The sequence below is a fragment of the Bos taurus genome, chromosome 20 (genome assembly GCF_002263795.3).
Source record: "Bos taurus isolate L1 Dominette 01449 registration number 42190680 breed Hereford chromosome 20, ARS-UCD2.0, whole genome shotgun sequence".
Classification (NCBI taxonomy): Eukaryota; Metazoa; Chordata; class Mammalia; order Artiodactyla; family Bovidae; genus Bos; species Bos taurus.
The window spans coordinates 35,068,904-35,095,368 of NC_037347.1; the positions used below are offsets into that span (position 1 = coordinate 35,068,904).

The 26,465-nt window shown below is 42.4% G+C and overlaps 1 protein-coding gene across 1 annotated transcript in view; it reads left to right on the forward strand.

The window, feature by feature from the left end:
- The first annotated feature begins 8,319 nt into the window (after positions 1 to 8,319).
- Positions 8,320 to 26,465, forward strand: part of C9 (complement C9) — a 66,815-nt gene continuing 48,669 nt past the window's right edge. The window contains 4 exon segments of the mRNA NM_001035364.2: positions 8,320 to 8,423; positions 24,032 to 24,131; positions 24,542 to 24,686; positions 24,911 to 25,058. Coding sequence (NP_001030441.1) covers positions 8,347 to 8,423; positions 24,032 to 24,131; positions 24,542 to 24,686; positions 24,911 to 25,058 — 470 coding nt within the window. The 5' untranslated portion in view covers positions 8,320 to 8,346.

The following is a 26,465-nucleotide window of genomic DNA, read 5'->3' on the forward strand; positions in this document are numbered from 1 at the left end:
TGTCCATTGAGTCAGTGATGCCATCCAATCGTCTCATCCTCTGTCGCCCCTTCTCCTCCTGCCCTCTTTTGCATCCATTTCATTCCTACCAGAACCATTAGAAACACTGCACAAAATTAGCTCGATTGTCTTTAATTCACTTCTTGATACATGTATATCTCACCAGCATATCTCGCTTATGAGCAAAACAGACAGAAGAAAAGAAACCACGTGTTGCCCTATCTTTTTCCTTCCTTCTATATTGTTGCTTTCAGTGTTCAGTTCAGTTCAGTCATGCAGTCGTGTCTGACTCTTTGCGGCCTCATGGACTGCAGCATGCCAGGTTTCCCTGTCCATCACCAGCTCCCGGAACTTACTCAAACTCTTGTCAATAGAGTCGGTGATGCCATCCAACCATCACTTGCAGCGTTACATGGATGCTAATGCGCAGAAGGAACACTAGTAATAAAGTGTTCCTTTATTGATGTTTCCTGGTCATTTGTGGAGTTTTGTGTGTGGAAAATCCCATGGACAGAGAAGTCCATAGGGTTGCAGAGTCAGACATGACTGAGCACGCATGCAGGTGTGTGTTGGAAGCAAGTTCTGGTTCAGAGTGTGACCTCTCAGGGCTGTCAGTGTCACCTAGCCCCCACCCTCACTTAACCCCCCACTTACTCAGTCTTAAACGTAATGTGTGTTATGTCTCACCTTATACTCACTTTTACTTTGATTCACTGAACTCCACACATCATAAATCCACTTGAATCCTTGAATCCTATGCTCACAGGGCAACATAAACACTGTGCAAATGGGGCGCCATGGAAGGAGGAGTGCACAGTGCATATTTCTTCTGCTTGTGCACATGTTCCACTTTACATCAAACTTAACTTTCAACACAAGAGTCCCAACATAAAATTCAGAATTTCAAGATGGCAGCCGCCGGAGCATTAAACCAAGCCTGAGGCCTGCCCGAGTGCTGAGCCCTGGGCTAGCTCACATGGTCTTGAAGCCAGTCCTGGCCAGAGAGCTTAGAAATGGATGATGGATTAGCTAATGTGCTTCCCACAAGTCTGGGTCATTGTTTAACCCCAAGTTGGCTGACCTCCCAAGGCAGGTGGTGGCAGTCTTTGACTCCACAACACCCTAAGGGCAGAAGAGAAGCACTTTCAGAGAGCATATTCAGCAAAGTTAATGGTGAGGCACTTTAACTAGCAACTAGAAGCTAAAGAATGCAGAGGACTAGTCTCTGTGAGTTAATACCAGGAGGTTACCAAACAGAATCAAATAGAAGGGGGCGGGGAACTACAAATCTCTGCGTGGGAGGCTTTAATGCTAATACAAACCTAATTTGAACTCAAAGGGATGTGCCATTTCAGTTGAAGGGATCCTGAGGGGAGGACTGTGAAAATCCTGAGTAATTACTTTCTAAACGGCTTTACAATTCTTCATTTTACTTCACTGCAAGCACAACACTGCCAGACTTGAAAAGCAAGAGGAGTGGATTCAGGGATGGTCCACAGAAGTCATGGAATGATAACAGCAAACACCTACCCAGCATTTATCACAGGCAGAAGCTCTTCTGAGAGTATAACAATAAACAATTTAATTTCATGTTAATTCTATGACGTGGGCTGCTGCTACTGACTGCAAACATTTCCTAGAAAAGGACACTGAGGCACAAAGAACTTGAGTCATTGCCCAAAGTCACATAGCCAGTAAGTGGCTGAAGTGGAAACCCAACCCTGGGCCGAGTGTCCTTGCACTGAACCTCGAGTTAACCACTCCACTCCCTCCAAAAACTGGTGTGATTGTCTTTAGACTGGTGTGTCTTATGTTTACCCAGACCGTATTCTTTCTCCAGTATTTCTCTCCTCTTCCATGTCGTATAACCAAGATGCTTACAAAATTGAATGAAAAAAAATTTTTTTTCATTCCATTTTTTCCTTTGGCTCTTTCAGAGCTCATTTTTGGGATAAAATAAATTATCACTTCAAAGTGTAAATTTTCTGGCTGTTACAAATGCAACAACCATCTTAACCTCATGCTCAGTTTATTCTAATTCAGATATTTCCCATCAGCATGTTGAAGTATTTTTAATCAGACTGCTCACAGTGAATGATGAGTTATGAGTAATATTCTTCCAATTTCTTCTACATTGAAAATAGCAAACTCTCCTGCATCATCTCATGGTCAGACCAGGTGCATGGTTCACAGTCAGTTAAGAAAGCTGTTCACACAAGTTCACACATTTTATAATAGGACTACTGTTATAAAATTGCACAACTGTTTTACAACCCAGCGTCCAGTTAATGTATCATGTTCTTCGTGAAGTGGATCAAAGCTATGGGTTGATGACAGGTGGTTTAATTATTCTTTCTTTACAGTGCTTTCTTATTCTCTCCTCCTCAGTTCTTCAGTGGTGGCAACTTTCTTCATCTTCTAATTTGATAAACACAAACTCTAGACTTATAGAGAATGGAAACTAACCAGGTGAACTCAAAGCAGGGAGATTTCTTACAGTCCATCAACGAGTCATACAAAATCCCAAGACAAGGAAAAGTTCAAATCAGTAGAGAGGGAAAAAATGAAGACAATGCTGGACCAGAAACAAGATGAAGTTCCTGACTTAAATCATCTATAGCTATGGACTAGCCCCATCCCTAGAGAAGAAGGATTAGTAAAACATGTCTAGACAAGACAAAATTTTGCTTACACTATATTTAGGTGCTTCCCTGGTGGCTCAGATGGTAAAGACTCTGCGTGCAATGCAGAAACCTGGGTGGGATCCCTGGATTGGTAAGATCCCCTGGAGAAGGAAAAAGCAACCCACTCCTGTATTCTTGCCTGGAAAATTCCATGGACAGAGAAGCTGAGGGGCTACAGTGCATGGGGTCGCAAAGAGTCAGACATGATTGAGGGACTAACACTTTCAGTCAAGTGCAGAAAGAAAAATGTATCCACATTCTTTTGTCTCTTCTTTCCTTCCTTTCTTTCTCCTTCCCTCCATTCCTTTCCTCCTTCCTTTATTCCTATGAATCTGGTCTTCCTTACAAGTCTCCACTCTCCTGGATGCAGAGTTGGGTCCTAGAACCTCAATCCAGTCCTTAGGGTTTCTGTGCTAGGTAACACTATCTCTTTCTCATACGTACACATCGTTTTAGATTTCTTCCCCTTCTTCCTGCTCCTCTCCATGATGCTGTTTAGTTTTCTGGGAGGTGTGAAAGGAGGTGTTGAGAAAGAAGTTTAGACCCTCAGGTAGGTCCTTAAACAATCTTCCTTCCAATATTCACAGCATTTATCTCATCTACCTTGGCACTAACATCTTGGTATCTGTAGCTAGAATTTTTGACTGAAGAATGTCGGATCTGTTCTTCTTCATGAAATTGGGGGAGTCTACAGGACCTGGTGGACCACCCTGCTGCCTGGACCCTCACCTTGGCCCTCACTGATGCTGACTCCTGAGATCTGACTGTAAATGCCTTCCTAACACTTCTCTCAGCTCCAGAGTCACTCTGTCCTTGACACAGCAAGCCTGACACTACCCACCTCATCCCTCCTCAGGACATGCATGCATGCTTGTGAAGTCACTTCAGTCGTGTCCGACTCTGTGCGACCCTATGGACTGACTGTAGTCCCCCAGGCTCCTCTGCCCATGTGGATTCTCCAGGCAAGAATACTGGAATGGATTGCCATGCCCTCCTCCAGGGGCTCCTCCTCAGGACAAAGGGGAACAAATATCCACTGTGACACATGGCAGTCAAAGAAACTTAGGAAGCCAGATCTGTCGCTCCTTCTCTGCTCAAACATACAGCACAAATACTTTTATTTCAAGTTAGCTTTTTGCCCCAAACTGAGAAAGTCTGGAAGTTGTTCTCCAGAGTTCAAAATGGCAAGGACTGAAGCATCTGTCTTTGACCTCAACTTGCTTAACATATTGGCCTCATTGTGGCCTGAAATAGTGACTCAGAGCTCACATCTCCAAGCCTGCTCCTCTCACTTCTAGTTCTTTCCTTCTTATAATCTTTGAGGAACAGCATTCTCTGTACTATCGGCTGTGCTGTCCACAGTGCTTTGATATTCACTGGTAATCAATTGTTTCTGTATTTCACCATCCTCCCTGGGCATGCCTCGGTGTTCAGTCCTGAAATTGTGAAGTGTCAAGAAAGCATACTTTTAAAATAGAAAATGAAAGAGAATTTAAGATTTGCAAAGCATCATCCCTTATTCTATTTACCTGGGTTTACATACTGTTAACTAATGAGTCTGTATATAGTTTGGTCCTCAAATACTAGTTCCTTTTTGTCAAAGTCTCAGGTTCCAAAGCCAAATATATAAATATCTGAAACAAATGAAATCAACCGATCATTAAGTAACTATAAAATAACTATGAAGTAACTGCTTAACATTTCATACACTATCAGAATAGTAAGGCAATAAAAGACAAAGATGACTTTGAGATATAGAAACAGAAAAGCAGGGGAATGGTGACTCATTAATGAAATAGGGAATATAAGAAGAACTTCCTTGACAGGGACAGGGCAAGAAGTATGCATTTGACTTTAGACATGACAAGTTCAACTTAACACAAATTAAAATCCTTTTCTTAGAAGTACTTGTTAAGCTGGAAAGTAACACAATACATTTTACGTCTTTTAAAATGGTCTCTTCCAGATGATCTATACTTTCAAAACAAGAACCCAGAAGATTTTGGTAAAGGAGCTTCAGCAGACCACCTTTTGAGACTTCTGGTTCCAACAGACCACCTCTGGAGACTGCTGGTTCTAAATGATGGGTGTAACCTTAAGAGTAGATAAGAAAAGTAGGTAGAGATTGAGGAAAGAAGGAGAATCATAGCATCTGCTGGATGGACAAGGAGCATCTGATAGTAGCATCTGATGGACGAGGGAGTTGCTGTTCAGTCACTAATTCATGTCTGACTCTTTGTGACCCCAAGGACCGTAGCTCGTCGGACTTCCCTGACCTTCAAGGCAGAGGAGTTAACAAATGCAAAGTGGAAGAACAGGAAATGTTGTATCATAAAAGCCAAAGAAACAGAGAACTTTCAGGCATAAGAGCAGCCAGTAGGGTCAAATGCTTCTATGAGACAAAGACAGGGCCCAAAAAATGTACCTCAGATTCAGCAATATAGAGGTCTTTAGTGGAGTAAAAGGCAGGCTGCAACAAACTGAAGGTAAAGGAAGACCATGTGGTAAAAAGACACGGGTTCAATCCCTGGGTCGGAAAGATCTCCTGGAGGAGGAAATGGCAACCCACTCCAGTATTCTTGCCTGGGAAATCTCATGTACCTTGAGGACCAAGAAGATCTTGGCAGGCTACAGTCCAGGGAATTGCAAAGACCTGGACCCAACTGAGCACAAGACCAGACGAATTAGAATAGTACCAACAGAACTGATGAGGTGGTAGGAAAAGCCTAAGATTCATCAAGTTCAAATTCCAACTACTCAGCACTGAGGGTGGGTGATGCTGGACAAATGAGGTTATCTCAGTGAAGCTCAGCTTCCTCAACTGTAAAATGGGTTATCTTGAGGATTACATGAGATGACACGTACACAACCTGGCACATTAGAGAAGTTTCATAAACATTTATTCATCCTGTTCTTTGGAAGCCACCAAGTGTTACCAAATTTAAAATGTTATCATTTTCATTTCTCTGGTCCAATGCATCACGATGCCTCATTTCCTTGAGATTCACATGGAAACACAAATCTCATTTCAAAAAATGTCTGATACATGATAGCTGTTAAGGGCAAAGAAGAGTTAAAAATGCTACAGAAATGTAAGACACACTACATTTTTATAATTATTATTAATACAGTACATTATTATTATACTTTGCCACTCCCATTACTTTGCTTCATTACATTTTTCCTGAACCATAGGGGAAAAAAATAGCTTCTACAGAGCAATTCAATATTTAAACCAGTCAGCTAGGAAATACCCCTATCCATTTCCACCTCCAGTGAGTCAGTCTCCAAGGAGAGAGGTGACTTTTCAATCTCCTGCGGCTGCTTAGTCACTTCAGTCATGTCTGACTCTGTGCAACCCTATGGACTGTAGCCTGCCAGGCTACTCTGTCCATGGATTCTTTAGTCAGGAGTACTGGAGCGGGTTGCTATGCCCTCCTCCAGGGGATCTCCCAACCCAGGGATCGAACCAGCATCTCTTAGGTCTCAAGAATTGGCAGGTGGATTCTTTACCAATAGCACCACCTGGGAATCCCTTTCAATCTCCAGTTACATCTAATTGATCAGTCAATTATCACAAAGTCTAATCAATTAGCTTTAAGTCTAATTAGCATAAAGCATCATTCTACCATGCCTGCTTCCAAGACCTTCTTTCCACAAATATCCTGGCAGGGTTCAGAGAGGCCATGTAAGAGAGGGGGCTCAGCACTCCTCCATTATATCTGAAAGATTTACACTATATCTACATACAGCCCACTTGTCATTAGCAAGTATTCCCAAGCAGAGTCCTTTGGGCAAAATTTATTCATCAATGTAGTTACAAGCGTCATCACACATGTTCGAATTGCCTCGTTACTTAGCAATTCTACAAGATCTACATATTGACCATGTAAATTATCTACACAGCAGACTCGGGAACTGATGAAATTAATCCTATTAGAAAGCTCTTGCTCTGTATAAAAAAGAAAATAAAATTTTTAAAAGAGGAGGCAGGAAATGGGGATGAAAGTAGTTAACTCTTACTCTAGATAAGATAATAGAGAAGATGCAAAAGGTAGGCAGTACTGGAAAACCAGGTCCCCAACTCTACTCTCTGTTTTGCCGGCCTTGGTATGTACTAATGTTTGAAATTTGCCTATTTTTAATTAATGAATACTTATGAAGTCCCTTTGTTCTGTGCTGTGCTTAGTTGCTCAGTCATGTCTGACTCTTTGTAACCCCATGAACTGTAGCCCACCAGGGTCCTCTGTCCATGGAGGTTCTCCAGGTAAGAATACTGGAGTGGGTTGCCATGCCCTCCTCCAGGGGATCTTCCCAACCCAGGAGTCAAACTAGGGTCTCCTGCATTGAAGGCGGATTCTTTATCAGCTGAGCTACCAGGGAAACCCATGAAGTCCCCTTAAGTGTCAGCAAAACTTTTAAACATCAATAACATAATGTATCTCCTGTGTTTTTTCTCGAGGTGATCATTTAAAATCTCAACACTGGTCACACATTTGAATGACCCAGCAAAATTTAAAAAATACTGATGAAAGACAACCCCAGTGGCACAGTGGATAAGAATCCACCTGGCAGTGCAGAGGACATGGGTTCAATCCCTGGTCCAGGAAGATTCCACATGTCATGGAACAACTAAGCCTGCGTGCCACAACTCCTGAGCCTGTGCTCTAGGGCCTGTGCTCTCAGCAGGAGAAGCCCGAGCACCAGAATGAAGAGTAGCCCCCTCTCGCCGCAACTAGAGAAAGCCCAAGCAAAGCAACAAAGACCTAGCACATCCAAAAATAAATAAAATTTTAAAAAATACTGATGCAGGGTCCCATCCTGGATCAATTATTAGTATCAGGTGGGAGTGGGCTGCCATCAGTGTTTATTCACAGGTCCCCCAAGTCATTCTCTTATGCAACCAGTGTTTTAAACGCAACTGTGATATCCCCCTTCTCCAGTACTTCCAAAATAGCATGGCTTTTTCACAAGTTCTGAAGAATGTGAAAATGAGGGGAAAAAATTCTTTCTGATGGGTTGGAGCAAGTAATTCCATCTTAGAATCTATCTTGCTGACAGGTGTGCTTCTTAGATAAAGACACCATGTCCTTCTGAAAGACACTGGAAAGGCCTTAGGGAACGTACCTGGATTCTTCAAAATGACTCAGTTCACTTATAAAAAGACGTCGGTTTGTAAATGCATTTTACGATCTGTCCATGTGGAAATACCATACAGTTCATCCTCAGAGGGCAACAGCTATGTCTGTAACTGTTTCTAGTCAGTGCAATTCTTTTACTAATTTTGAGTTTCTGCCTCTATAAGAATTATCCACAGACCTTTTTCCTCCAAATTACAGTCCCCCATGATCCGTCCCAGAGTCTCTGAAAATGCGAACCACTGGAGTTGTCTGTTGGGTTTTTGTTTTCAACACATCTCAGCCATTTAGCAGTCATGGGCTTCTCGCTTGAATATACAATTGATAAATATACTCTTGGCCAAAACGGTAGGCCCCAAGTTACGAAATGACTCTCCTTTGATTGGACTTTGACACCCAGGAAGCCCAATTCTAAAGAAATCCTGAGCAAAAGCAAACAATAATTGTTCCCCAGTCCTTTGCAAATTAGTGTCTTCCAGGAACTGTCTGGGCATTCCACTCCGGGAGCTATCTCGCTAGTGCAAATGTCTGCCGGCCAGAGGTTCGCCTTTGCAATATGCATTCTAGAAATAAGTCTCCTGAGAGCGGGGCCCACTCCCAGGTGAGTCACTTTTCTCTCTGTCTCTGGAATTTCCCTGCGGGCTTTGCCATTTCAGAGTCTGCTTCTATAGCAGCGAAGTAGGTAAAATTTTTCACTCACATTAAGGTATGGAACCAGAGGATCTAAACTTTGAAAAAGAAAGAGAAAAAGCTCAGGTATGTCTTTCAGAGTTTTTCCAGGAAACCTGCTGCCATTTCCAGGGATTTCTTTTAAACAAGGTATTTAAATGTTAAGGCTGAGATATTCTTCAAATACTGGACTTAAGAAACAAAGCTGGTTTTTACTAGGATATAATAAACCTGGGTTTATCAGTTTCTAGGGGGCTTCCCTGGTGGCTCAGCGGTAAAGAATCCGCCTGCAAAGCAGGAAATGCAGGTTTGATCCCTTGGTTGGGAAAATCCCCTGGAGGAGGGCATAGCAACCCACTCCAGTATCCTTGCCTGGAGAATTCCATGGACAGGGGAGCCTGGTGGTCTAGTCCACTGGGTCGCAAATGACTACCACATATGCACACATCAGTATCTAGGGTCTGAGAAGTTTAAGCAAATAAATCTCTCCCTCACTCTGCCTCCATGTCTGCTGCTGCTGCTGCTGCTAAGTCGCTTCAGTTGTGTCCGACTCTGTGCGGCCCCATAGACGGCAGCCCACCAGGCTCCCCCATCCCTGGGATTCTCGAGGCAAGAATACTGGAGTGGGTTGCTGTTTCCTTCTCCAATGCATGAAAGTGAAAAGTGAAAGGGAAGTCGCTCAGTCGTGTCCGACTCTTAGCCACCCCATGGACTGCAGCCCACCAGGCTCCTCCATCCATGGGATTTTCCAGGCAAGAGTACTGGAGTAGGGTGCCATTGCCTTCTCTGGCCTCCATGTCTAACACTCTCAATAATTGGCTACATCCTGCCTTTGCCTCCACACCAGGCAGAGGTTGGCCAATTTCCTTCTCTTCCTTGACATCCCAAGAGGTATCCAGAGGCATACATTTTGTCCTTAGGTTTAGGGGAGTGTTTTCTTCCATTCAGGAAGAATCACCATGGTGCAGACCTGTAAGCCAGGCTTCCAGCAAAGACACTTCTCTTCTTTTGCTCTGATCCTAATTGGGAACAGGAAGCCCGTTCCAAGCCAATCCAGAAAATAAACCAACCGAACAAGATGTGCTTATTGACCATCTATGTTGTAATTCAGAATGGTTAGAGAACACACAGTCCTGTGTCATCTGATACAGCATGATCCCACCTGGTGACAGTATTAAAATATCCCACCCTTTGACAATACAGCCTGGGGAAATCAACTACACTGTCCCTCTGCCCGATGTGACTGTGACCTGTATTCAATTTTCCTTCAGTCATATGGCTCAGTGATGGTGTTCAGTCGCTCAGTCATGTCCAACTTTTTGCCACCCCATGAACTATATAGCTCACCAGACTCCTCTATCCATAGGATTCTCCAGGCAAGGATACTGGAGTGGGTTGCCAGTTCCTTCTCCAGGGGATCTTCCTGACCCTGGAGGGAATGAACTCAGGTCCCCTGCATTGGCAAGTGGATTCTTTACCACTGAGCCATCTGGGAAGCCCATTTGACTCTCAGGTTCACCAATCTGGGTGCTGGTGCCCATCTCAAGCACATCACTGCCTGTCTCCCAGCTGCCGTGGAGACTACAATTCTGTTTGGGCCCCATCAGACATGTGGAGCCTGCTCACACGGATGCATCTTCCAGGAGGGGACACACAGACATGCTACACAGACCAGCCCGTGCTTGGGGGGAATGCTTCACCAGGCTTTCCTTTATCCCATCACTACCTCTTCTCATATTATCTAAGAAGCATTATTTGCATTTACTAGACATCAGGTACAAAGGGGTTTGAGGAAGCCAGTTACTGAAAGTTGTTTTAGCCCTCTTGTACTTACCCTGACCCTTTCTTAAGTTAAAAAATAATTTAAACAACCCACATTCTTAGATCATGACTCCTGCTGATCAAGAATGAGAGGCCTTTGGGAAGGCTTCCATGGCTTTGAAGTTTGGATCCCGTAGGTTCTGGTCATGCCCTGCAGTTTCAGAGAGGACCAGAGAGGACCAGAAAAGTCCCTTGGCTGCCCCCCAGCTCTAAGCAGCTGCACTGGCTGGGGTTGGGCTGCAGTGACTCTCATTGCCATGCCCTCAGGAGGCTGGTAAGGCTGCCCCGTTCCGAACACTGTGCTCAGCCCTTTGATACAGGGTTGAAGTCAAACAGAGTGTTCAGACGAGTCATGGAGTGAGACACATAGTTCAGCCAAATAAATGTGTTTGCAAACAATTTTAAAATACAAATTTGATCAGAACAGAGCAGTCCTCTGGAGCCAGACTTTTCAAGCTCAAATTGAGGTGCCATTATTTACTTACTAACAATATAACTCTGGGCAACCTTTCTGAACTGTTACTCAACCTCTCCGTACCTTGGTTCCTTCATCTGTAAGATGGGGTGTGTGTGTGTGTGTGTGTACGTGTGCGTGTGCACACACGTGTGTGTGTGTGCTTAGTTGTTCAGTCATGTCTGACTCTGCAACCACATGGATTTTAGCCCACCAGGATCCTCTGTCCATGGGGATTTCCCAGGCAAGAATATTGGAGTAGGTTGCCATGCTCTCCTCCAGAGGATCTTCCTGACCCAGGGACCGAACTCACATCTCTTATGTCTTTTGCATTGGCAGGCAGGTTCTTTACCACTAGCACCACCTGGGAAGCCCCAGTGAAAATAGTGGTTCTTATCTAAGAAGGTTCGATGTAGACATTAAATCTCTATTCCTGTAATTGACTTACAGTATCTGTGCCCAGCATGCTATAAGAACTCAATAATTGTGAAGTGTTCCTTCAAGTAATAACCTTGGTATTCCTTTCACTTTGATATGCTTTCTGGTTTAGGAGAGGAAGGGAGGGACTTACCGCCAGTCTTCAGGGGAGAGACACTGCAGACACTTTATCTGAAGCGATTGCTATTGCAACTGGTGAACCATTGGGGATTTTCAGTGATCATTTGTTTGCAAACACAATCGTGCCTATGAGACCAGCTCATGGCACATCATCTCTTGTGAATCCCAAGGTAGACTAGAAATATTAAAAAAAGCAAAACAACAAAAAACATCATACAAGTAGAATAACAGCTCATACTGTAGGTTCCAGAGCCAGGCAGCTTGAGTTTGGGGTTTACAGTTTACTAGCTATGTGACCCTCGGCAAATTCCTTAACTTCTCTAAACCTGTTCCTAGCACCTGCATAAGGGAAACGCCAACGTGACCTGCTGGGAGAAAGCCAAGATAACAAATGCAACGTGCCCAGCAAAGTGACCAGCGGGCAGAGTACAATTCTGTTTGGGCCCCATCAGACATGTGGAGCTTGCTCACACGGCTGCATCTTCCAGGAGGGGACACACAGACATGCTACACAGACCAGCCTGTGCTTGGGGGGAATGCTTCACCAGGCTTTCCTTTATCCCATCACTACCTCTTCTCATATTATCTAAGAAGCATTATTTGCATTTACTAGACATCAGGTACAAAGGGGTTTGAGGAAGCCAGAGTATGGCTATTGTTAGTTTCTTCCTTTTCGTTTGTAAATACCAAAACGTGTACATGGTTCAAAGATCAAAAAAATAGCAAATAAACACTGAGAAGTGTTGACTTGTCATGAGGTTTGTGTTACATATAAAGTACTTAGAACACACCCTGCCTCACCTCACACCTTCCCAACAGGGACCCACCTTTTCAGCTTCCCGTGTGTCCTGCCAGTATGTCTTTATGTGGATTAAAGCATAGAGCCGACTATAATCCTACTCTCTCCCTTTCTTTCATAAAAGGTATCATATCATATACACTATCTTGTACTTTGCTTTTCTTCTCTTACATTTTGCAATATATCCTGGAGACTTTTCTACATCAGTCGAAAGGAACTTCCTCCTCTCACAAATGATTGATTTTCCATTGTAGGTATATACAGTTCAGAGAACTTGTCTTTTATTGACCAACACTTGGGTTGTTTCCAACATTGTATTATTAATATAAGCCATGTTGCAATGAATATCCTCATTCACAGAGCATTTTGAAAATGGATAATTGTACCTGAGGATTAATTCCCAGAAGTGACATTAATATATCACTGGGTCAAAAGGTTTTGCTTCGAGATTTTGCTGAAATTGCCGCACAGTCCCACGGGTGGGTATTATTTCGCACTTCTGTCAGCCGAGTATAAAAGTGCTTGTTTCTCTGAAGCTTTGCTGTAGGCCAAGTTTTGTATTTGCAGAACTCATAGGTAAAAAATAGTATCTTGAATAGAATTAATTTGCCTTTCTCTTCATCAGGCTATACATCTTTTCATATGTTTAAAGGCTATATGTATGGATTGTTTTGTTTTTCATTAACTGTATTCTTTGCCCATTTTTCAGTTGAGTCCCTTAGAGATTTCTATGATGACTTTATATATTAGTCGTCCTTTATTTCTGGTATGAATAATAAACATCTTTCCCAGTTTTGTCATTCACCTTTTGGCTGTATATGTGGCATGTTTCTAGTTGGCATATTTACTTTATTCTTCATTTTTCTAACAGTTAAGAAATTCTAGACTGGGAGTTAGGAATCCAGAGAGTAGCTGGGTATGGCAGTTCTGGAGATGAATTGCCTGGGATTGAATCCCAGCTCTGCCACCAAGAAGCTTCTATGTAACCTGAGAATAATTACTCATTGTTACTGTGGCTTAGTTTATTATCTTTCAAGTATGATGATACTAGCAGAAGATACCTCATAAGGCTGATGTAAAAATTAAATGAGATAATAAATATAAAACTTAGAAGAGATTTTGACATAAACTAAGCACTCACAAAAGTTAGCAATTATCATTCAATTCATTTTAATTAAACCTAGCAATCTGGAAAAATACCCAAACACTCATTAATAGAAAATTTAGGCCTGACTATTAAACTGAAAATATCTGGGGAATTCCCCTGTAGTCCAGGGGGTAGGTCTCTGTGCTTTCACTGCAGGGGATGTGGGGTTAATCACTGGTTAGGAAACTAAGATCCCATAGACCATGCAGCACAGCCAAAAAAAAAAAATATATATATATATATATATATATATATATATATATATAAATATCCAAAATCTCCTTGTTTGGCTGTATCCATCTGTGTTTTTAATATCCACATTTAATACAAGTTAATAGATATTTATTTATGAACTATTCTTGGCCAAGTATGGTCTTTTATTTATTCACTCATTTAATACAGGAGTTATTTTTTGACTTTGCAACATGGGCCGGGTGTTGCTTCAGGAGATATAGTGTAATACAGAGCCTGTTACTGAGGTCTCTGCCCTCAGTGGGCTTACAGTCTAGTGAGGAATATCAACAAGTAAATGGCTAGAGCAATTCAGCCAAATTCTCTGAGGCCCACAATGCTAAAGGCGACACGTTCCCTGAGCCTAACCAGTCACTTGTGCACTGGCTTCATCTGCTTCAGCCTCACTAAAAACTGCTCCTTTTTTTTTTTTTTTTTAACTGCTCCTTTAATTCTACCCCCTCTTGGACATCAACAGTATCTCTCTTTGTACCAAATCGTTCCCATCAGCTTTCAGACATGTTGTAACATTTCCTTTAAATGTTGTCTCAGTCCTCAGCCTTACTCCAGACGCACCACCCACTTCTAGTCTCATGGTGAGAAATGTCACCTAACGTATATTCTCACAATTCTCAGGTTTATATCTAGGATACAGATCTATTTCCTGAGCCCAATCTCCAATTACTTAGTCAACATCTTTTCTTGAAAATATCACAAGCATCCCAAACCTAACATGTCCAGAACAGACTTACTGATTTCTCCACCCATCCCCACCCAGCCTGCACCACTGGTCACGGAGTCATGTTGTCTGTGTTGTGTGAGCTCAGTCACTCAATCATGCCCTACGCTTTGCAACCTCATGGACTAGATAGCCCACCAGGCTCCTCTGTCCATGGAATTTTCCAGGCAAGAATATTGAAGTGGGCTGCCATTTCCTACTCTAAGGGACCTTCCCAACCCAGGGATCGAACTTTCATCTCTTGTGTCTCCTGCATTGTCAAGTAGAGTCTTTACCTCTCTGCCACCAGGGAAGCCCTACTACCGAGTTACTAAGTCAAAACCTGGGAACCATATTTGATTCCTCTATTAGTGTCATTGCTACATGCAATGTAACTGCATGTCTGGTTGGTATTACCTTTAAAATATGCCTCAAATCTGCCCAATTCTCACTGTCTCTACTGTGACTACATTAGCCCAAATCACTATCCTTTCTGCCCTGCATCCACTCTCGTCCACTCTGCAATAGTCAATTACCCATCCAACAATCAGGGAAATCTTTTGAAAACGCAAATCTGAGTGTTGCTACTGTTCTCATATTCCTCTAAGGATTCCCATCAAGCTTAGGATCAAATGCAACCTCCTTGTCATAGGCAACAAACCATGAGCTGCTCCTGCCTGTTTCTCCAGATGCATCTCACTCTCCTTTGTGGCCACTCTGCTCCATTTGCCGTACCTCCAACATGCCATCTCAGGCCCTTTGCACTTACTCCTTTAGCATAGAACACTCTTCTTCCAGACCCTCACATACCTTCTCTCTGAATTCATTCAGGTATCGAAACAAATAGCAGACCCTGTTCTCATCATTTTTTTCCTTTACTGTGTAACAAATCATTACAAAACAGGAGCTTAAAACAATACCAATTACTTCTTTGACTCGAATTCGGCATTGACGTGGCTCAGTTGAGTGGTTGTCGTGGATCTCTCATATGGATGCAGGCAAATGTGGTTGGGGCTGGGGTCATCATGACAATTTCACTCATGTTTGTCACTTGAGCTGGGAAGACCCAAGCAGCTGGGGGACTGGAGCAATTGATTCTCCTTAGGAATCTCTTGTGTATGGGTGTGTGTGTGTACTTTCCACATGGTGGGCTTAGGATAGCTGGCTTCATACATATTGGTAAAAGGTTTCCAGGGCCAGTGTCTTTAGATAAACCAGCAGACCTTGCATGGGCTTCTCTAACCTAGCCTTAAAAGTCATACAGGCTCACTTCCCCTGTGTTCTACTCATCAAAGGCATTGACAAAGACACCACCAGCTTCAAAAGGGGTCACATAGATCCCATCTTGATAGTCTTAACATGAAAAAATTTGTGAACACATTTGTAAAGCATGACCATGGACAGAGGAGCCTGGTGGGCTATAGTCCATGGGGTCACAAAGAGTCAGACATGACTGAGTGACTGAGCACACACACACCCCTTCTCTGAGAGGGTTCAGTCACCACCCTCTGCAAAAAACCCCACCTCCACCCCAGCCTATGGCACTTTTTGTCCTCTTACCCTGGTTTATTTTCCTTCACAGCTCGCATCTCAACTGATACTGCATATTGCATTTTTAGGATACTCTTTTATTGTATCTCACCCACTGGAACATAGGCTCCATGATGGTCAAGATGTTATCTTGTGGCCCCAGTCACCAGGACAATTCCTGACCCAGAGCAGATCCTCCATAAATATTACTGAATGTTGGCTCATTGGGAGTACATGAGAGAAGCTCTTAACTAAGACTTAGGGAACCAGGAGATGATCTGAAATTTTCGAGTAGTGACCACAGCCGTTATATTTTTTCTTCGTCCTGATGAACCACAGGAACTAAACAAGCTGGAGGATCCATGGGTTAAGAATGCAATCCTGTGTTAGTTTATATTTCTTCACTCAAAGGAGCCACACTGTCTTATTTATTGACAAAAGGATTCCTTGCTACAGCAGGCGTTTTCTTGCCTGGGCCCACCACAAAGTGTCCTGGGTGTGAACTACTCTCCTGAGGTTTTCATTTTCTGAAGCTGGAAACCTCTCTTCATGGCAGGGAGATGCGACCAGGTGTACCTCAGTGGCTCTTCATTTACTGCATTTCTGGTCCAGATTTAGACCCCCTGCCAAGTTGATGTACATCTCTTTGATCTAGGAAATGACTTTCAAGCTGAGATTGAAACACTTGGAAGTAGGCTTTACTTGATAAACACATTTCATCTAAGAATCCAGAAAGTGCATTATAAATACTTCTCCACTCAGCCTAATAGCTCAGCAGGGTGAAAGGCAGGTGGTAGACTTTGTACAGACACAGTCTTTGTGCTACAAAAGACTGTCTGTCTAGTGAGTTAAAGGGTCTGGGGAGGGGGTACTGGGCACAAAAGGAGCTATCCAAGATTACTCACCTTCTTTCTTAATATTTATGGAGTGCTTTCATTTCAATAACACATTCCTCTTGCATAATCTGTTATTTCCTCCTAATAATTCCCTCAAGCCCTACCTTTATTTTGCCTCTAAATATCCAGGTATCTGGTGCAATGAAGGCAAAACATTCAGGTGTTCACACACTTTTCAGTAATTTTCAGTTTTGTTTAATTTGACAACATTTATATATTGGGTTGGCCAAAAAGTTCATTTGGGTGTGAACTTCATGGCTAACCTGAATATAAGCTTTAAAAATACATTCAGGCAAGAACTAGATTGCCTAATTGCTGACCTTCACATAGAGCTGCTATATTTAAAAAATAAATATATCCTTATTAACTTAATGTGTCTCTAAATGTCTAACAATCATCAGACTATTACATCCATAAACTGTGGACTAAGCTATGATTCTTTAGATTATTTCAAAGAGGATTTGAGATGGGGAGAAAAGATAGCATAAGAGAGGAAGCGAAAGTGTAGCTTTGGCTCAGTGGCAAAGAATACACTTGCCAATGCAGGAGACCAGGGTTCGATCCCTGGGTGGGAAAAATCCTCTGGAGAAGGAAATGGCAACCCACTCCAGTATTCTTGCCTGGAGAATTTCACAGACAGAGGAGCCTGGGGAGCTATAGTTCATGGGGTCACAAAAGAGCTGGACATGACTTAGCAATTAAATAGCAGCAAGAAAGAGTGGCGAGACAGAAATTCTTAACCCAGTTTTGCTACTAACTGTCAAACTTTGAATAAGCAGAATAATTTTCTGTTTTTAGGTTCCTGTCTGTAAAATATAACTGATAACACCTGTAGAATTTACCCTCAGTGGTAAAATAAAGGTTTTTTGAGAAAATAAGCTTTGGAAATGGTCTAGAAAAAGTAGTGGAAAACATAAGACACTGCTTAATCAAAAAACTTTTATTGAGTGTTTTGGACTGAATTGTGTCCCTCTAAAATTTATATGTTGACATTCTAACTCCCAGTACCTCAGAATGTGACGGTATTGGGGGGTCGTTAGGGCAGGCCCTAATCCATTATAATTGGTGTCCTTATCAGAAGAGTGACTGTGATCACACAAAGGTGCCAAGGAAAGATCAAATGAAGACACAGGAAGAAGACCTTCACCTACAAAGCAAGGAGAGAGGCCTCAGAAGAATTCAACACTGCAGACACCTATACATTTCTGAGGTTTAAGCCTGTGTACTTTGTTATGGCAGTCCTAGCAAATGAAAAAATACGCTGAGCCTGACATTTAGAGGGGTGTAAGTCCTTCTGAGGCAAGAGTGGGATCTGTGAAGAACTACCCATGGCACCAGGTTGGATCATTCAGAGGATGAATTGAAATCATGGTCTAGGAGGGCAATAAAAGATCAAAGGCAAAGATCTGGTGCTCTGTTCTAAGTCCAAAGTGTGAGTCAATTAGTGTGCACATTGTTAATGCGGGGCTACTATTAATGTGAAGGGTTTTAGAGAAACTTCTATAATTAATGCCAGTATCACGGGAGCAGGGTCCTAGTCACTGATGTGTGACATCATTAACAGTCTTTCTGGTTGGTCCCCAGTACTGACTGCACTCTAGGCTTGCCAAACAAACGACTGTAGGTCACTCTACAGTATTTGCAGTGAGTTTTACCTTCCATTCATAATCCCTAAGTCTGTACCACACTCTCTGAACTAGTTATTCACTGAAGCTGGTCTCAATGGCAGGTGAGAAAGATTAAGGTGTCATGTTGTTCAGTCTCCCAGTTGTGTCCAACTCTTTGTGCCCCGTGGATTGCAGCACACCAGGCCTCCCTGTCCCTCACCATCCCCTGAAGTTTGCCCAAGTTTGTGTCCATTTTATCTGTGATGCCGTCCAGCCATCTCATCCTCTGATGCCCTCTTTTCCTTCTGCCCTCAATCTTTCCCAGCATCAGGGACTTTTCCAATGAGTCAGCTGTTCACATCAGATGACCAAAATACTGGAGCTGCAGCTTCAGCATCAGCCCTTCCAACAAGTATTCAGGGTTGATTTCCCTTAAGATTGACTTTTTGTTCAAGGGACTTTCAGGAGTCTTCTCCAGCACCGAAGTTTGAAGGCATCAATTCTTTGGCACTCTGTCTTCTTTACAGTACAGCTCTCACACTGTACATGACCACTGGGAAGACTATAGCCTTGACTATATGGACCTTTGTCAGCAGAATAATGTCTCTGCTTTTCAACACACTATCTAGGTTTGTCGTAGCTTTCCTGTCAAGAAGCAATAGCCTTTGATTTCATGGCTCCAGTCACCATCTGCAGTGATTTTAGAGCCCAAGAGGAGGAAATTTGTCACAACTTCCCCCTTCTCCCCTTCTGTTTGCCATGAAGTAATAGGGATGGATGCCATGATCTTAGTTTTTTCGATATTTAGTTTTAAGCTGACTCTTTCACTCTCTTCCTTCACCCTCATCAAGAGGCTCTTTAGTTCCTCTTCGCTTTCTGCCATTAGAGTGGTACCATCCAGGTATCTGAGATTGTTGATGTTTCTCCCGCCTATCTTGTTTCCAGCTTGTAACTCATCCAGCCTGGCATTTCTCATGATGTGCTCAACATATAGGTTAAATAAACAGGGTGACAGCAGACAGCCCTGTTGTACTCCTTTCACAATCTTGAACCAATCAGTCGTTCCACACAGGGTTCTAACTGTTGCTTCTTGACCCACACACAGGTTTCTCAGGAGACAGGTGAGATAGTCTGGTATTCCCATCTCTTTAAGAGCTTTCCACCATTTGTTATGATCCACACAGTCAAAAACTTTAGCATAGTGGATGAAAAAGAGGTGGATGTTTTTCTGGAATTCGCTTGCTTTCTCTATGATCCAGCAAATGTTGGCAACTTGATCTCTGGTTCCTCTGCCTTTTCTAAACCCAGTTTGGACATCTGGAAGTTCTTGATTCACATAATGCTGAAGCCTAGCATGCCAGATTTTAAGCAAGACCTTACTAGCATGGAAGATGAGTGCAATTGTCTAATTGCAGTTAGAACTTTCTTTAGTAATACCCTTCTTGGGAATTGGGATGAGGATTGACCTTTTCCAGTACTGTGGCCATTGCTGGGTCTTCCAGATTTGCTGACATATTGGGTGCATAATGTGTCATACCACTGGTATATTTAGGGTGTTATTTCTAAAACCAAGGAATTAATCTCTTTGGGGAAGACACTGAAACAAAATGCTAACATGATATTATAAGTGATAAATACAAAAAAGACAGGAACAAATAATCCAGTTGAATGCAGCAGGCCTAACTAATACTAGAAAAGCTAGATTTGTAGATTACAAAGATCCGTAAGTACATTAGTAGGTAAACCCTAGATTGATTCCTAAAACCAGTGATAAACCAATGCAGTGACTCAGGTCAGTGGTGATCTCAAGCTTGGGTTATGCAATGTAATGGACACCCCCTTACACCCCAGATTTTATAGATATCCTCCAGATAGTGCCAAGCTGTTTTTCTCAACTTCATGTGAATGTGAGAATAATCTGGGATACTTTTAAAAAACATTGGTGCCTGAAGCCCATCCTTAGAAAGCTTGATTTAATTAGTGTGGAATGGGGGATTATAACTTTACAATTCCTATTTTCACTATTGGAGGATTATGATATGTAATCAGTAGTGAGACCTTCCTGTTTCTCTAGGTCATAAAGGTGCATCCACCATTGCCTCTTGGTTAGGGCTGGTCAGTTCCAGACGAGGATTTAGTTTAATGGAAAAGTTCTCGAAGAGAATTTTTCAGCCCCGTGATCTTAAATAGATGTAAATATTCAAACTTCCATGAAATCAGGTTCTTTAAGGAGTTTTGGCAGCTTGTCTTAAATGTTTTTAACCTGTACTTTTAGAAGACTGAAGTTTATCAAGTGTCCTGATTTTCTGAATGATATAGGCAAAGGTCAGACTTACAAAAATGGTATCTTCAGTCATGAAGGTTGCTGAATGACAAGCAAGTCTTGTAAGAATATAATATAAGTGGTTCACCAGATCAGAGCCTAGAGAAACACAGACCTGAGTCTGTCCTAGACCAAAGATCAAGAACTTTCTTCTTCTTCATGTACTTATTCATTTATTCATTCATAAAACATTTGCTGAGTACCTATTATGTTCCAGACACTTGATATGCAAGCTGAGCAAGATTGAGAATTTCCTTAGCTCACTGATGTTTTTATCTAGGACATAAGTTCTGTTAGTTGGAAGATCATGGTTTCTATTTTTGGTTGTTTTGCATACCATTGTATCCTTAAAGCCTAGAAAACAGTTGACAATAAATATTTGATGAATGAATAAAAAAGTGAATATATAAATTGATTAAATGAAATATGTCATTGCAGAGGCACTTATGATATAGGGAAGAATAAGATGCTATAAGAATATGTACATGGAAAAGTAAATTACATGAAGGGTTAGGGGAAGTTCTCTGAGGAAAAAATCTATGTTGAAAATAAGATCAGTGTGGTGAATAGGAAACAGTAGATTTAAAAGCCTAAGATGGGAGGAAATGTGCTTATCTTGGGCCTTTCAAGCTCAGTGTAGCTAGAGGGAAAAGCGGAGTTGAAGAATTAGAAAGAAGATGGGCCATGTAGAGTGCTCTAAACCACATGTCTTAGTTTCCTATTACAGTTATAGCAAGTGAACACATATTAGTGGCCTAAAACAACACAGATTTATTATCTTACAGTTGTATAGGTCAGACGTCTGAATCGGGTCTCACTGGGCTAAAATCAAGGCTCTGGTGGGGCTAGAATCCTCTCTAGAGGCTCTAGGGGAGAATCTATTTCCCTGCGTCTTCCAGCTTCCAGGGGCTGTCTGCATTCCTTGGTGAAACTCCTATCTTCAGACCCAGCAACAGTGGGTGGAGTCCTTCTTCATGCTTTGAATTTTTCCTGCCACTCAGACTGCTTATCCCTCTGAACCACTCTTCTGCTTTTAAGACTCACATGATTGGAATGGGCTCATCCAGATTAAATACAGAATAATCTCCTCTTAATCACATGCTCAGAGTATCTTTGTGAAGTAACATAGTCACTGATTCTGGGGATTAAGACACAGATGTCTTTGGGGGTTGTTACTCTGCCTACTGTATCATGTCAAGAAATTCAGACTTTATTTTCAAAACAGAGAGAAACTACTAAAGAATTTCAGTAAGGGAATGAATGATCAGCTTTGCATTTTAAACATTTCTCTCCGGATGATTTCTGGAAACCAGATTAGAAAGAAATTGTTGTCATCTAGGAGAGATAAAATGTTTTTGTAGACCAGAGAAATGTCTGGAAAAGATGAAGGGTAGAAGGATTTGAGAGTCATTTAGAGTGATAAAGAAAATGTTTTAGTGGTTGATTCTATTTGGGGGATGAGGTTCGATAACACAAATACCACTCTAGTCTCTGGTTAGGGTGATTGTATAAATGAAGGCACTGTTTACCAAGGCAATAAATACAGGAGGAACAACCTTGAGAGAGGGGGTACTAGGTTTGTTTGGAGAAACATTAAGTTCATGGAATCTTCCATGTAACTCAGATGGTAAAGAATCTGCTTTCAATGAAGGAGACCTGGGTTGGATCCCTGGGTAGGGAAGATCATCTGGAGAAGGGAATGGCAATACACTCCAGTATTCTTGCCTGGAGAATCCCATGGACAGAGGAGCCTGGTGGGCTACAGTCCGTGGGGTGGCAAAATGTTGAACACATAGAAAACATACACTCTTAAGTTCATGAGCCATGAAGACATTCACACGTAGATGTCCAATTAGGGGTTATATCCAAGGGTTTAAAATTCAGAAGAGATTTCTGGGCTGCAGACTTATCTCTGGGTGTCCTTAACATATACAAGGACACCAAAACCTTGGAGAAAATGTAGAGAGAAAAAGAAATCCAAGGATGGCAACTTGAGAACAAACAGCATTTCTGAGACTGTCAAAAGACAAGGAACCTGCCCAGGAGAGTAGGAGCAAAGGACAGAGGGGAAAGAAGCAGTGAAAGGGGCCTGGTGTCATTCAGTCCAAGGAAAGAGACTATCTTAAACAGCAAGAGTGGTCAACCTCATTGATGGCTGTGACGTGGTCAGTGAGGTAAGGACTGAAGGGGACCAAGGGAGAAGGCCTCTTGGAGTCACTGTTGACTTTGGCAAGAGCAATGACCTTAGGACAGGGGAGGTGAGCTGTGATTGGGTGGTAAGGAACAAAACACCAGAGTGCAAACTACGTTTTCCAGAAAGCGGGCCTAAAAATGATGAGAGAATTTGGGAAGTGGTTAAAAGGAGGAACTGAGACGTATTATTATTTTGGAACAGAGAGAAACAAAAATATATCTCTAGGAATTCCTTAAAGTGTCATTGTGAAGACCGGGGGGGAAGTGGGGGCAGCTGGAAGGAAATGTAAAGTTCAGAAAGAGTGTTCTATTTGTTCATTCACTTGTTTATGTTCATGTCAAGGACTTGAATACATTCTACTACAAATGGAAAGGAGCTGGTAGTGAAGGAGAATTTTTAATGGAAGAAATACTCAGTTAACAAGGGTTCAAAGAGATGCTGACAACTAGAGCTTTGGAGGAGGGATTGGCCTTACCATCCCTCCAAAATAAAAATTAAAAGCTGCATTATGAAAAGGACAGGTGCCACTTCAGGAAAACGGGGCAGGAAGTTTATAGGATTATTGTTTCATACCTTCTGTTCTTGGTTTTCTTTCGGCCATTGAATAAGATAGCAATTCAAGGTGGTGTTTCAACCGGAAGAGCCTGGAATGGAGAACCAAGACAGAAAGAAAAGTTCAAAGCCAGAAAAGCACAGCTAGGGGTGCGAGGGAAGGTTAAAAGTGCCAAAAAGTATACATTGAAATTCAAAAAGGATGAGGAATGAGTCCTGATGTGGAGTGTGATGCTGTAAGTTCAGGACATACAAATCACAGGGGTGGGGAAGCTTGATTTATGAAGTGCTTGCCACAGGAATGGCTGGGTGGACTGGCTTAAATTTGCAAGGAAATAGGACAACTTGAAATTTTGCCAGACTCTCTGAGGGGCACAGAGTGAAAGATTGTTCCTAGCTTCAGTGAGTCTGTACACTTTTTGAAAAAATAAGACTAATCAGTGAGAAATTCCTGAGTTGGATGACTTACTAGTTTTCTTCAACTTAGGCCGAAGGTTAAATTATAATGCAATAGAAGAATTAAACAAAAAAGTTGAGTTGAAAATAAAATACAACTTGTGATCAAGTGTCAAATGAGAGGTGGAGTAAAAGAATAAGTACTGAGATTCAAAAGAGAGAAAGAAGTAAATAAATTAATCTGGTTTGTGAAGACTTCTTGGAAACAAGCACACATAATGGTCATTATTAACGGATATGTTTTATTATCGTAGCTACGACCCAGCAGAAAGACAAGGCACACCATTGCCCATAGACTGCAGGATGAGCTCCTGGAGTGAGTGGTCGAAATGTGACCCTTGCCTCAAACAAATGGTAAGTATTCTTTTCCATTCCCCACGGGTGTCCCCAGATGGCAACTGTATTGCCAGGAAAATGACAAAGAGATAGGAGCCTCACCTCCCCACCCCACCACCACCAACTGTGTTCTGAACTCAGAATGAAAGGAAAATATCTAAATGGATTAGGCTAACCTTACTGGGAAACCTGAATGCTGCCCAGTTGGCTGAACAAATGTCATGAGGAACCATATTCTATACAAGAGCCTGCCAACCTCACCACATGATGTGTTCCTCCAAGTGAGGTCAGGGACTACGTTTCAGGCTTCCATCCTAAAACCTTTGACTCAACCGGAGGTTGGAGGTTTGCAGTGGTGTGGATCCAGTTTTAGATCAGAAGCCCTTTTTGGCCTTAGAAAAGCTAACATTTCCGCTGTTTCTGTGCAGTTTCGTTCAAGGAGCATTGAGATCTTTGGACAATTTAATGGGCGAAAGTGTGTGGACGCCGTGGGAGACCGACAGCAGTGTGTACCCACAGAGGCCTGCGAAGACCCCGAGGAGGGCTGTGGCAACGATTTCCAGTGCGGTACAGGTAATCCTCCCGTGGCTGGTGAGGGCTTCTGCGTGCCTTTATAAGCGAAAAGAAGGAAATGTGCTTCCTGACCCTCATACTTCCAAGTGTGGATACAAAAAAATCCAAATATAATGTGTGATCACTCCTCTCTAACTTTAAAGGATGTTTGATAACTTCAGAAAGAAAGAAAATTTGGCGTGAGATACACAGTGTCTTTCTGTCTTTCCTGATTTTGATTGCAGGCAGATGCATAAAGAATCGACTTCTGTGTAATGAAGACAATGACTGCGGAGACTATTCAGATGAGGATAACTGTGAACAGGATCCTCGTCCCCCTTGCCGCAACCGAGTGGTGGAAGAGTCAGAGCTGGCACGGACGGCAGGATTTGGGTCTGTACTCCACTTGTATACTTGCAGATGAGGATGAGTGAAAATGATCCCCACCTCTCTTGCCATACTGGAGTGGTACATGATTGAGCTAGTACAAAGAGTGGACTCTGGCTCTGTATTCTGTCTGAATTATATTTGAGCTTGAAAGAAGTTAAGTGCTGAATCAGCATCTCAAGATAATTTGGACAAACTGCCTGGCTTCAGTAGGTGTCTACGGAATAGATTAGACTATCAGGATAATAGGTGATTACTTATGAGGTCAATAGGAGAGGAGATCCCTTGGTTATCAACCTCTAGAAGATGATAGCAAGATTGAAATGACACATTAACTTTTGAAGTTGAATTGCCAGTGTTAGGTCTGGTAATTCAATTCAAATATTTGAATGCCCAGGAAGACTGGAAAAGTTCTGTTGGAACTTGTCTTGGATCTCTACCTGGGTGTAAGTTCTCAGGGCATCCCAGCATTCTGGAGTTTGCCCAAGAGGTAATGATCAGAGGGAGCAGTTCTGATGCCATGTGGGGCTGGTGCTGAGACTCTGCTTCTCATTACAGAGCTGAAGTTTCACTCGTTTCCCTGCAATTACTGCTTTATGTGGAATCTACGGAAGTTTTCTCTCTGAACTGAACAAACAGACTCCAAGCAGGGCATTACTTGTGTTACGGATTCTCGTTTGATGCAGATCTACATCTGATTTTATAGGAAAAGGATACAGAAATTGTAGCCCTCTTGGCTGAAAAACAATCATTTGCAATCTAAAGGTTTCTTTTGTACATGAAGAGAAAATTCATTCTATGATATCTGCCAGGGAGTTTCCCAATGAGGCATCCCAGAGAGCAGCCAAGACTCCTTAAATACCTCCCGCCTTACCTTGATCAGGGCTGGTGATGACATCACAGAGCTGAGCCTGCAGGACTAAGTGAGAGGGTGGGGCCCAAGCTGTGTAGAAAGTTGGCTAAGATGTGGAAAATGAGGTAGGCTCTGATAGAATCAGCCCACCAACCGTTTTAAGATCCCATTACCATGAGCAATCACCCGTAATTAGTCTTCATAAAGCTATTGTTCTCTGACAGCTTTCATTTGCATAATACTTTAAATTTTCCCAAATCTTTTTGCGAATTCCCTCTCTTAGCTATTCATAATAATCCTGTGAGATAGTTAGGGGCGGCGTTATATTCACTTTATAGATAAGAACTAAGTAAAATCAACAAGGCCTTTTGGCATATTAGTTGCTGCTGCTGCTAAGTCGCTTCAGTCGTGTCTGACTCTGTGCGACCCCACAGACGGCAGCCCACCAGGCTCCCCCGTCCCTGGGATTCTCCAAGCAAGAATACTGGAGTGGGCTGCCATTTCCTTTCCAGTGCATGAAAGTGAAAAGTGAAAGTGAAGTCGCTCAGTCGTGCCCGACT